The sequence below is a fragment of the Emys orbicularis genome, chromosome 20 (assembly GCF_028017835.1).
Source record: "Emys orbicularis isolate rEmyOrb1 chromosome 20, rEmyOrb1.hap1, whole genome shotgun sequence".
Classification (NCBI taxonomy): domain Eukaryota; kingdom Metazoa; phylum Chordata; order Testudines; family Emydidae; genus Emys; species Emys orbicularis.
Genome location: NC_088702.1, coordinates 12,056,199 through 12,068,893, shown reverse-complemented (window position 1 = coordinate 12,068,893; position 12,695 = coordinate 12,056,199). Strand labels below are relative to the sequence as shown.

Genomic DNA, 12,695 nt, shown 5'->3' with positions numbered 1-12,695 from the left:
TGGGGTTAGATAGATAGATAGATAGAGAAGGGTGGATGGGGATAGATAGATAGATAGAGAAGGGTGTATGGGGATAGATAGATAGATCAATAGAGAAGGGTGTATGGGGGTAGATAGATAGATAGATAGAGAAGGGTGGATGGGGATAGATAGATAGAGAAGGGTGGATGGGGGATAGATAGATAGATAGATAGATAGATAGAGAAGGGTGTATGGGGATAGATAGATAGATAGAGAAAGGTGTATGGGGGTAGATAGATAGATAGAGAAAGGTGTATGGGGATAGATAGATAGATAGATAGATAGAGAAGCGTGTATGGGGATAGATAGATAGATAGAGAAGGGTGGATGGGGATAGATAGATAGAGAAGGATGGATGGGGATAGATAGATAGATAGATAGATAGATAGAGAAAGGTGTATGGGGGTAGATAGATAGATAGAGAAAGGTGTATGGGGATAGATAGATAGATAGATAGATAGAGAAGGGTGTATGGGGATAGATAGATAGATAGAGAAGGTGTATGGGGGTAGATAGATAGATAGATAGATAGAGAAGGGTGTAGGGGATAGATAGATAGATAGAGAAGGGTGTAGGGGGATAGATAGATAGAGAAGGGTGTATGGGGATAGATAGATAGATAGAGGGGGTGTATGGGGATAGATAGATAGAGAAGGGTGTATGGGGGTAGATAGAAAGATAGAGAAGGTGTATGGGGGATAGATAGATAGATAGATAGAGGGGGGTGTATGGGGATAGATAGATAGATAGATAGATAGAGAAGGGTGTATGGGGATAGATAGATAGAGAAGGGTGTATGGGGATAGATAGATAGATAGTTAGAGGGGGTGTATGGGGATAGATAGATAGATAGAGAAGGGTGTATGGGGATAGATAGATAGATAGATAGATAGAGAAGGGTGGATGGGGATAGATAGATAGAGAAGGGTGGATGGGGATAGATAGATAAATAGAGAAGGGTGGATGGGGGTAGATAGATAGATAGAGAAGGGTGTATGGGGATAGATAGATAGATAGATAGAGAAGGGTGTATGGGGGTAGATAGATAGATAGATAGATAGAGAAGGGTGTATGGGGATAGATAGATAGATAGAGAAGGGTGTATGGGGATAGATAGATAGATAGAGAAGGGTGTATGGGGATAGATAGATAGATAGATAGAGAAGGGTGGATGGGGATAGATAGATAGATAGATAGAGAAGGGTGGATGGGGATTGATAGATAGAGAAGGGTGGATGGGGATAGATAGATAGATAGAGAAGGGTGGATGGGGATAGATAGATAGATAGATAGAGAAGGATGGATGTGGGTAGATAGATAGATAGATTGAGAAGGGTGTATGGGGATAGATAGATAGAGAGGGTGTATGGGGTTAGATAGTTAGATAGATAGAGAAGGGTGTATGGGGATAGATAGATAGATAGATAGAGAAGGGTGGATGGGGATAGATAGATAGATAGATAGATAGATTGAGAAGGGTGTATGGGGATAGATAGATAGATCAATAGAGAAGGGTGTATGGGGGTAGATAGATAGATAGATAGAGAAGGGTGGATGGGGATAGATAGATAGAGAAGGGTGGATGGGGATAGATAGATAGATAGATAGAGAAGGGTGTATGGGGATAGATAGATAGAGAAAGGTGTATGGGGGTAGATAGATAGATAGAGAAAGGTGTATGGGGATAGATAGTTAGATAGATAGATAGATAGATAGAGAAGGGTGTATGGGGATAGATAGATAGATAGATAGAGAAGGGTGGATGGGGATAGATAGATAGAGAAGGATGGATGGGGATAGATAGATAGATAGATAGAGAAAGGTGTATGGGGGTAGAAGATAGATAGAGAAAGGTGTATGGGGATAGATAGATAGATAGATAGATAAGGGTGTATGGGGATAGATAGATAGATAGATAGAGAAGGGTGTATGGGGGTAGATAGATAGATTAGATAGATAGAGAAGGGTGTATGGGGGATAGATAGATAGATAGATAGATAGAGAAGGGTGTAGGGGGATAGATAGGATAGATAGAGAAGGGTGTAGGGGGATTGATAGATAGAGAAGGGTGTATGGGGATAGATAGATAGATAGAGGGGGGTGTATGGGGATAGTTAGATAGAGAAGGGTGTTATGGGGGTAGATAGATAGATAGATAGAGAAGGGTGTATGGGGATAGATAGATAGAGGGGGTGTATGGGGATAGATAGATAGATAGATAGATAGAGAAGGGTGTATGGGGATAGATAGATAGAGAAGGGTGTATGGGGATAGATAGATAGATAGTTTGAGGGGGTGTATGGGGATAGATAGATAGATAGAGAAGGGTGTATGGGGATTGATAGATAGATAGATAGATAGATAGATAGATAGAGAAGGGTGTATGGGGATAGAGTAGATTGATAGATAGAGAAGGGTGTATGGGGATAGATAGATAGATAGATAGATAGAGGGGGTGTATGGGGATAGATAGATAGAGAAAGGTGTATGGGGGTAGATAGATAGATAGAGAAAGGTGTATGGGGATAGATAGTTAGATAGTTAGATAGATAGATAGAGAAGGGTGTATGGGGATAGTTAGATAGATAGATAGATAGAGAAGGGTGGATGGGGATAGATAGATAGAGAAGGATGGATGGGGATTGATAGATAGATAGATAGAGAAAGGTGTATGGGGGTAGATAGATAGATAGAGAAAGGTGTATGGGGATAGATAGATAGATAGATAGATAAGGGTGTATGGGGATAGATAGATAGATAGATAGAGAAGGGTGTATGGGGGTAGATAGATAGATAGATAGATAGAGAAGGGTGTATGGGGATAGATAGATAGATAGATAGATAGATAGATAGAGAAGGGTGTAGGGGGATAGATAGATAGATATGAGAAGGGTGTAGGGGGATAGATAGATAGAGAAGGGTGTATGGGGATAGATAGATAGATAGAGGGGGTGTATGGGGATAGATAGATAGAGAAGGGTGTATGGGGGTAGATAGATAGATAGATAGAGAAGGGTGTATGGGGATAGATAGATAGAGGGGGTGTATGGGGATAGATAGATAGATAGATAGATAGTGAAGGGTGTATGGGGATAGATAGATAGTGAAGGGTGTATGGGGATAGATAGATAGATAGTTAGAGGGGGTGTATGGGGATAGATAGATAGATAGAGAAGGGTGTATGGGGATAGATAGATAGATAGATAGATAGATAGATAGAGAAGGGTGTATGGGGATAGATAGATAGATAGATAGAGAAGGGTGTATGGGGATAGATAGATAGATAGATAGTTAGAGGGGGTGTATGGGGATAGATAGATAAATAGATAGAGAAGGGTGTATGGGGATAGATAGATAGAGGGGGTGTATGGGGATAGATAGATAGATAGATCGATAGAGAAGGGTGTATGGGGATAGATAGTAGATAGAGAAGGGTGTTATGGGGGTAGATAGATAGATAGAGAAGGGTGTATGGGGGTAGATAGATAGAGAAGGGGTATATGGGGGTAGATAGATAGATAGATAGATAGAGAAGGGTGTATGGGGGTAGATAGATAGATAGAGACGGGTGTATCTGGGTAGATAGATAGATAGATAGATAGAGAAGGGTGTATGGGGATAGATAGATAGATAGAGGGGGTGTATGGGGATAGATAGATAGATAGAGAAGGGTGTATGGGGATAGATAGATAGATAGATAGATAGATAGGAGAAGGGTGTATGGGGGTAGATAGATAGATAGAGAAGGGTGTATAGGGATAGATAGATAGATAGATAGATAGATAGATAGAGAAGGGGGTATGGGGGTAGATAGATAGATAGATAGAGAAGTGTGTATGGGGATAGATAGATAGATAGATAGAGAAGGGTGGATGGGGATAGATAGATAGAGAAGGGTGGATGGGGATAGATAGATAGAGAAGGGTGGATGGGGATAGATAGATAGAGAAGGGTGGATGGGGATAGATAGATAGATAGATAGAGAAGGGTGGATGGGGATAGATAGATAGATAGATAGAGAAGGATGGATGTGGGTAGATAGATAGATAGATTGAGAAGGGTGTATGGGGATAGATAGATAGAGAAGGGTGTATGGGGTTAGATAGATAGATAGATAGAGAAGGGTGTATGGGGATAGATAGATAGATAGATAGAGAAGGGTGGATGGGGATAGATAGATAGATAGATAGAGAAGGGTGTATGGGGATAGATAGATAGATCAATAGAGAAGGGTGTATGGGGGTAGATAGATAGATAGATAGAGAAGGGTGGATGGGGATAGATAGATAGAGAAGGGTGGATGGGGATAGATAGATAGATAGATAGAGAAGGGTGGATGGGGATAGATAGATAGAGAAGGGTGTATGGGGATAGATAGATAGATAGAGAAAGGTGTATGGGGGTAGATAGATAGATAGAGAAAGGTGTATGGGGATAGATAGATAGAGAAGGGTGTATGGGGATAGATAGATAGAGAGGATGGATGGGGATAGATAGATAGATAGATAGATAGAGAAAGGTGTATGGGGGTAGATAGATAGATAGAGAAAGGTGTATGGGGATAGATAGATAGATAGAGAAGGGTGTATGGGGATAGATAGATAGATAGATAGAGAAAGGTGTATGGGGGGTAGATAGATTAGATAGATAGATAGAGAAGGGGTGTATGGGGATAGATAGATAGATAGATAGATAGAGAAGGGTGTAGGGGGATAGATAGATAGATAGAGAAGGGTGTAGGGGGATAGATAGATAGAGAAGGGTGTATGGGGATAGATAGATAGATAGAGGGGGTGTATGGGGATTAGATAGATAGAGAAGGGTGTATGGGGGTAGATAGATAGATAGATAGAGAAGGGTGTATGGGGATAGATAGATAGAGAAGGGTGTATGGGGATAGATAGATAGATAGTTAGAGGGGGTGTATGGGGATAGATAGATAGATAGATAGAGAAGGGTGTATGGGGATAGATAGATAGATAGATAGATAGAGAAGGGTGTATGGGGATAGATAGATAGATAGATAGAGAAGGGTGTATGGGGATAGATAGATAGATAGATAGATAGATAGATAGAGGGGGTGTATGGGGATAGATAGATAAATAGATAGAGAAGGGTGTATGGGGATAGATAGATAGAGGGGGTGTATGGGGATAGATAGATAGATAGATCGATAGAGAAGGGTGTATGGGGATAGATAGATAGATAGAGAAGGGTGTATGCGGATAGATAGATAGATAGAGAAGGGTGTATGGGGGTAGATAGATAGATAGAGAAGGGTGTATGGGGGTAGATAGATAGAGAAGGGTATATGGGGGTAGATAGATAGATAGATAGATAGATAGATAGAGAAGGGTGTATGGGGGTAGATAGATAGATAGAGACGGGTGTATCTGGGTAGATAGATAGATAGATAGAGAAGGGTGTATGGGGATAGATAGATAGATAGAGGGGGTGTATGGGGATAGATAGATAGATAGAGAAGGGTGTATGGGGATAGATAGATAGATAGATAGATAGATAGATAGATAGAGAAGGGTGTATGGGGGTAGATAGATAGATAGAGAAGGGTGTATAGGGATAGATAGATAGATAGATAGATAGAGAAGGGGGTATGGGGGTAGATAGATAGATAGATAGAGAAGGGTGTATGGGGATAGATAGATAGATAGATAGAGAAGGGTGTATGGGGATAGATAGATAGATAGAGAAGGGTGTATGGGGGTAGATAGATAGATAGAGAAGGGTGTATAGGGATAGATAGATAGATAGATAGATAGATAGAGAAGGGGGTATGGGCATAGATAAGTAGATAGATAGATAGAGAAGGGTGTATGGGGATAGATAGATAGATAGAGAAGGGTGTATGGGGATAGATAAATAGATAGATAGAGAAGGGTGTATGGGGATAGATAGATAGAGAAGGGTGTATGGGGTGTATGGGGATAGATAAATAGATAGATAGATAGATAGATAGATGGGGTGAATGGGGATAGATAGATAAGGTGCAAAGGCCGCTCATATCTACAGTCAATCTCTGGGGTTGTTATTCGTACACAAAGGAACTTCTTAACTTGATTCAATGTCAAATGTCACAGCCAGGAATGGGCCGGTCCTGATCTCTGCTTAGCCCAAAGGTGTGAACTGCAATTGGCAACACTTCATAAACAGCTGACACACTGTTGGAGCTGTCACATCCTAGAGGGGAAATGCCCAATGTCCCATTCTCCACACCCCAGAGTCAACCAGTCCCCTGCCCTGGGGCTGGATTGGAGTCCGAGCCCCTGAGAGGAGAATCATAGGATATCAGGGTTGAAAGGGACCTCAGGAGGTCATCTAGTCCAACCCCCTGCTCAAAGCAGGACCAATTCCCAACTAAATCATCCCAGCCAGGGCTTTGTCAAGCCGGGCCTTAAAAACCTCCAAATAAGGAGACTCCACCACCTCCCTAGGTAACGCATTCCAGTGCTTCACCACCCTCCTAGTGAAATAGTGTTTCCTAATATCCAACCTAGACCTCCCCCACTGCAACTTGAGACCATTGCTCCTTGTTCTGTCATCTGCCACCATTGAGAACAGCCGAGTTCCATCCTCTTTGGAACCCCCCTTCAGGTAGTTGAAGGCTGCTATCAAATCCCACCTCACTCTTCTCTTCTGGAGACTAAACAATCCCAGTTCCCTCAGCCTCTCCTCATAAGTCATGCGCTCCAGACCCCTAATCATTTTTGTTGCCCGCCGCTGGACTCTTTCCAATTTTTCCACATCCTTCTTGTAGTGTGGGGCCCAAAACTGGACACAGTACTCCAGATGAGGCCTCACCAATGTCGAATAAAGGGGAACGATCACGTCCCTCGATCTGCTGGCAATGCCCCAACTTATACAGCCCAAAATGCCGTTAGCCTTCTTGGCAACAAGAGCACACTGTTGACTCATATCCAGCTTCTCGTCCACTGTGACCCCTAGGTCCTTTTCTGTGTGATGTCTTTGAGATACTCCTATCCCTCTTCTGCGCCGTAGGCTTCGGAGAGCTGCCAATCTCACACCAACAGGTCCAGACCCTGCAACAGAGAGCGCAGGAGAAGGGTCACACTGGGGCTGGGAGCACAGAGAGGAGACCAGAGCTGGAGGCTGTCGTCGAACCCAGCCACCGACATCGAGATCCTTGGCATGACGTGAGCATAGAGGTAGAATAATGGGAGCAGGGACTGGCTGTTTGTTCAGGGTTTGACCAGCACCTGGCACAATGGGGTTCTGGTCTAGGAAGGGGGGGTCTGAGGTGCTCTGGCAATAGAGACAATGAATAATAAGAATCAGGTGGGGGTGATGGGAGTGGGGGGTGGAACCAGCATTGGGTTGATGGGAAACGAGGACTCACCTGGATTGGGGGCAGACTGCAGGTCTCTCCGACCTCCTTCGCAACATGAACGAACATCTGCGATGCAGCGAGAGAGAGACAAGGAATTTTTTTTCCATCTTGAACAAAAGATCCCCCCACAGGTGACAAAGACGGAAAACTGAAGATTGAAACCTGAGAAACAATGATAGTTCCCTAAAAATGTGAAGAGAGAAACCCAAGAGATACTAACATTTGGCTGTTCTTTGAAAATGGAAATTTTCATGAAAAGATTCTGATTTTGTCAGTTTTCCATTTTTCAGCAAAACTTTTATTTTCCATTTCTCCACACTGTCACTATGAAATAATCTGACAGCTAATGGTGGGTACTAAATAACCAACACCTGGCAGCCAATAGTGACTAACAAGTAACCAATAATTGTCAGCTATTAATGAAGATAAAATTACCAATTATAGAAGTTAATTGGCCAAGTGAAGTAAAAGGCCTCCCACACAACTCAATGGCATTTCTCTTTGTCTGTCTGTATCGTGATAACTTTTTGAGAATACATCTGATCAATTCTGAAATTTCAGGGGACGCGCTAGACATCAATGAGAAGAACCCCACTGATTCGGGAGGAAATCGGAAAACTGAAAAAGTCCAGTTTCCATTTAGATCTGGTGAGTAGCATCAGCAGCCAATGAGCCAACCACTCTGTTGAACGGCGGTAGCAGGATCTTCTGGGTGCTGAGCTGGGAGAATGGAGGTGACACAGAGCCTCTAGCGTCGGGGGATGGAGAATGGGAGCACATAGACCCCTGACATGTGGGGAGGGGCACACAGAGGTAGGGCTGGGGGATGGGACATAGGGTCAGGGTTAGAGTTGGTTGGGTAGATTCCAATGGAACATTTTTCCCATCACAAACATTTCCCTAACGCAGAGCATCATGGTTTGCCCCAGGCTGGTTCCTGCCAATCCAGGCTGAGTGTCTGGGCGCAGGGCAGGTGGAGGTGTCTCCTGCCCCATACTCAGCAAATGCAGAGCGCAGGGCTGGGCGGCACGGGTCTACTGGGGCATCGCTTCAAGAGGGCCGAGGTACGGCTGGGCTGGTGTTTCCCTTAACTCTACAGGCCCTGGTTTGGCTGAGCACGACACTCTGGATGGGCACATGTGGCCCCCCACCAGAAAGCCCTGCTGGAACTGGTCAGTCTTGAGAAATGCTGATTTATTGGGGGGAAGAGGGGGAGCTCTATCTGGCCCTTGCTCCGCCCGCCCCAGCTTTGGGTCACCAAACCCACTGGGCGCCACCACGAGGCTCCCGACCCTCCCGGCAACCTGAGTCCGCAGGCGCATTGCAGATCATTTAGGGGAGTCGACCAGGACACAGAAATCTCTTCTCCACCTGTAACGACCAACCACCCAGAGCTACAGGGCTAATGAATAAGAGCCGCCAGATAATGGTAATTAACCTTGAATACGACAATTGCAAATATTTAATAAATACTCATCACTGGTACTGTTCAGACTCTCTGCATCTGAAGCCCGGCCTAGCGGGAGATCTCTGGGACTTTCTAACCATCAATAACAGCCCCAAAGCCTATAGACTTCCCCCTCTCCAATCCTAACAGAGCCTGGACTCCTGGGTCCTTCCCAGCAGGGCCAAGGCTGAGAGGTCAGTGTCAGTAGAGCCGTGTGTATCCCCTGCCCCACCCACCTCCAGATAATCTGCTTCCGTCCACGTAAACATGCTGGAAATGTTAAAAATCTAGAAAATAATCAAAAGAAAAGGTGAGCGCCCCCTGCCGAGCCCCACATCTCACCCCAGCATGGCCCCCCTGCCATGCCCACTTCCACACCCTGCTCCCCGGCGCCCTCTGCTGGGCCTCCTACCATTCCCTGAATCACAGTGCCCCCTGCGAACCTCCCACCTGCTCCCCACTGCACGGTGCCCCCTCCCGAGTCCCCCCCACTCCCTGCTCCCCCAGCACCCCCTGCTGAGCCCCCGCCCACTCCCTGCAGCCCAGCACCCCCTGCTGAGCCCCCCGCCCGCTCCCTGCTCCCCAGCACCCCCTACTGAGCCCCCCGCCCGCTCCCTGCTCCCCAGCACCCCCATTCCCCCCTCCAGCCTCCCTGCTCTGCACAGGAACCTGTCCCCCACTTCCCTCATTCCCCTTCCCTACTGCCCCATACCCCATCCACCAGCCTGCCCCTCTGCCCCACTCACCTTCCTCCCCTGGGCCTGGACCCAGAGGGGCTGGCCCCAAATCCACACCCCCTTTGTGATGGTCGCCATCCCGGCGCGACATTCAAACCCCCCCCGGGCCACGTGCTGTTGGTTCTGTAGGGGGGCAACCAGAGACAGGGGATGTGGGAATGCGGTTTGGGGGGGTTGGGGTGCTCAGGGTGCAGGGGATGGGTGCGGACCTGTGGGGCAGGGGGAGGGGCCATGGCTGAGGAGGGTGAGGTCTCGGCAGCTGTGGCCAGGGCCTGGCACAGGGAGAGGACGGACACTGGCTGGGGGCTGGGGGGACCTTTGGTATAGGGGGTGCGGGCTGCAGTGAAGCAGGCAGGGGACTCGCTGGGTCAGGTGGAGCATGCGGTGAACGGGGCGGGGCCCTGGCTGCGTAGGGTTGGGCCTGTGGTGCTGGGGACGTGGCCTGTGTAGGGTTGCCAACTTTCTAATGGCTGGAAACCAAAACCCTTTCCCCGCCCCGTGCCCTGCCTCTTCCCCCAAGGCCCCACCCCCTACCCCACCTCTTCCCCCAAGGCCCCGCCCCCTACCCCACCTCTTCCCCCAAGGCCCCGCCCCCTGCTCACACCTCTCTCCCACTCCTTCCATCTCGCTCGCTCTCCGCACACACTCCCCCCTCTCCTGGGACTCACCGGCTGCCGCTGGGAGGAGCTGATGGGGCACAGCAGTATACAGCAGGGGTTGGTCCCTGGCACAAGGGGGCAGGGAGGGGTTGGTCCCCATACCGAGGGCCCAGGGCGGGGGCAGTCGGGGCACAGTGGGACAGAAGGAGGGGCGGGCAGGATCCCTTCCCCCTGGGCGGTGGCACCTTCCTCTTGGAGCCTGGTCCAGAAGCCAGCCACTGCTCTGTCAGGCTTCAGCAGCTGAGCAGAGAGCCGCTCCTCCATGTGGCTCCAGCTGCCCCCCAGTGGCAGAGGCCGGTTACTGTGACCAACCGGACTTTTGGTGTCCGGTCAGCTGTGCTGACTGGATGCTGCCAGGTTCCCTTTTCGACCGAAAACTGGACACCTGGCAACATAGGCCTGTGGTGAGGGAGCAGAGGCCCTTCCTGCGGAGGGCAAGCCTTATCTGGGGTGGGCGGGGTCTGTGGTTCAGGGGGCAGGGCCTTATCTGGGGTGGGCGGGGTCTGTGGTTCAGGGGGCAGGGCCTTATCTGGGGTGGGCGGGGTCTGTGGTTCAGGGGGCAGGGCCTTATCTGGGGTGGGCGGGGTCTGTGGTTCAGGGGGCAGGGCCTTATCTGGGGTGGGCGGGGTCTGTGGTTCAGGGGGCAGGGCCTTATCTGGGGTGGGCGGGGTCTGTGGTTCAGGGGGCAGGGCCTTATCTGGGGTGGGCGGGGTCTGTGGTTCAAGGGGCGGAGCCTTAGCTGGGGATCCCGTCCCCACTCACCTGGCGCTGGAGCCGGCGCAGCAGGCAGTTCATCAGGAAGGATTTGCCCCGGCGTTGCTCCCCGATGATGGACACCAGGCAGACGGGGGCGTCCCCCACCCCACCCTGCTCCAGGCAGCGGCTCAGGGCCTCCTCGTCCAGGATCAGGCCCCCTTCTTCGTCCAGACGCACCAGCTGCACCGGCGCACTGGCTCTGGCTGAGCCCCTGGCCCCTGCTGCTGGGAGAGAGCAGGGTCAGAGCTGGGACCCCACCCCTGAGCCAACTAGGCCCCTGCCCCTCAGATCAGATCCTCTTGAGCCATTTCCACCCCCCGTGAGCCAGCCAGTCCCCTGCCCCCCAAATCAGAGGTTGCCCACCCTAGGGAGGAAAGGCCCCGTGTCCCATTCCCCACCCCCTGATCCAGCCAGTCCCCACCTTGGGTCCTGTGAGAGCCTGCACCCCTTTCCCCTGATTCAGCCTGTCTGGTCTAACTGGCTCCATCTCTTCCCGCAGGGGTGCTGTGATTTTCTCCCCCAGGGCTCTCAGCCTCGTATCCGGGATCATCCTGTCCCTGGAGCAGGGAGCCCGGCACTCAGGGCAGCTGGGTCCCCAGGCCGAGATCCCGCGCCAGTGAGCCACGAGGCAGCCCTGGCAGAAGTTGTGGCCGCACTCGATCGAAATGGGATCATCCAAGACATCCAGGCAGATGGAGCAGGTGATGTCCTCCCGGAGTCGCTGCATCTCTCCAGACCCGCTGAGTGGGGGGAACCTACTGGGTCAGGACCTGGCACCCGGAGCAGTAGGGCTCTGCTGCAGGACGGCTGATCTCTAGCCCAGGTGTGACCCTTCCTGGCAGCAGGAGTCTGGGGAGGAGCGGGAGAACATGGGAATATTTCTGTGAACAAGTTGCGTGACTCAGTTTACCTGCCCACTTTGTGTCCATGTCCCCCGGGCAGCACCAGAGCGAGAAGACAGATTCCAAGAAGTCATGGCAGAGATTGGTAGATTCCCAGGCCAGGAGGGACCAAGGCTGAGCTTCTGGATAACGCAGGCCAGAGAATTGCACCCAGTTAATTCCTGTTTGAACGAGAGCAGATCTCTTAGAAACACATCCCACCGCAGTCCTTGGTACATTGTTCCCATGGTTAATTCCCCTCCCTGGTAAACACGGACATCTTCTTTCCAGGCTGAATGTGTCCAGCTTCAACTTCCAGCCAATGGATCATGTTACAGCTTTCTCTGCTAGCCTGAAGAGCCCATTATTAAATATTTGATCCCCGTGTAGGTGCTTCTAGACTGGAGTCAAGTCACCCCGGGAGGTGGGAGCTTCTCTTTGCAAAGCTAAATAGCTTGAGCTCCTGTGGTCTATCACTCCAGGCCACGTTTTGTAATCCTTTAAGCATTCGCGTGGCCCCCCTCTGCCCCCTCTCCAATATATTCACATCCTTCTTGAACTGCACCGGAACTGGACACAGGACCCCAGCAGTGGTCGCACCAGCGCCAAATCCAGAGGTAAACTGACCTCTCTGCCCCTGTTTGGGCATCCTTAGCTCCTTTGGCCACACTGTCGCACGGGGGCTCACGTCCAGCTGATTATCCCCCATGGCCCCCTGCACACTGTCAGCGTCTCTGCGTCCCTGGAGAGACACCCCCCCCACTGGGCTGGGAGCATGGCCGACGCTCTTTGGCCGTATCACAGCACGTGCTGTTGGCTTGTGCCCAG

At 49.6% G+C, this 12,695-nt stretch overlaps 1 protein-coding gene across 1 annotated transcript in view; it reads left to right on the top strand.

The window, feature by feature from the left end:
• Positions 1-12,252, top strand: part of LOC135892713 (vitamin K epoxide reductase complex subunit 1-like protein 1) — a 33,858-nt gene extending 21,606 nt beyond the window's left edge. Inside the window, exons 2-4 of the mRNA XM_065420507.1 lie at positions 7,039-7,193; positions 7,949-8,035; positions 11,486-12,252. Coding sequence (XP_065276579.1) covers positions 7,039-7,192 — 154 coding nt within the window. The 3' untranslated portion in view covers position 7,193; positions 7,949-8,035; positions 11,486-12,252. The remainder of the gene's footprint in view (positions 1-7,038; positions 7,194-7,948; positions 8,036-11,485) is intronic.
• The last annotated feature ends 443 nt before the right edge of the window (positions 12,253-12,695 follow it).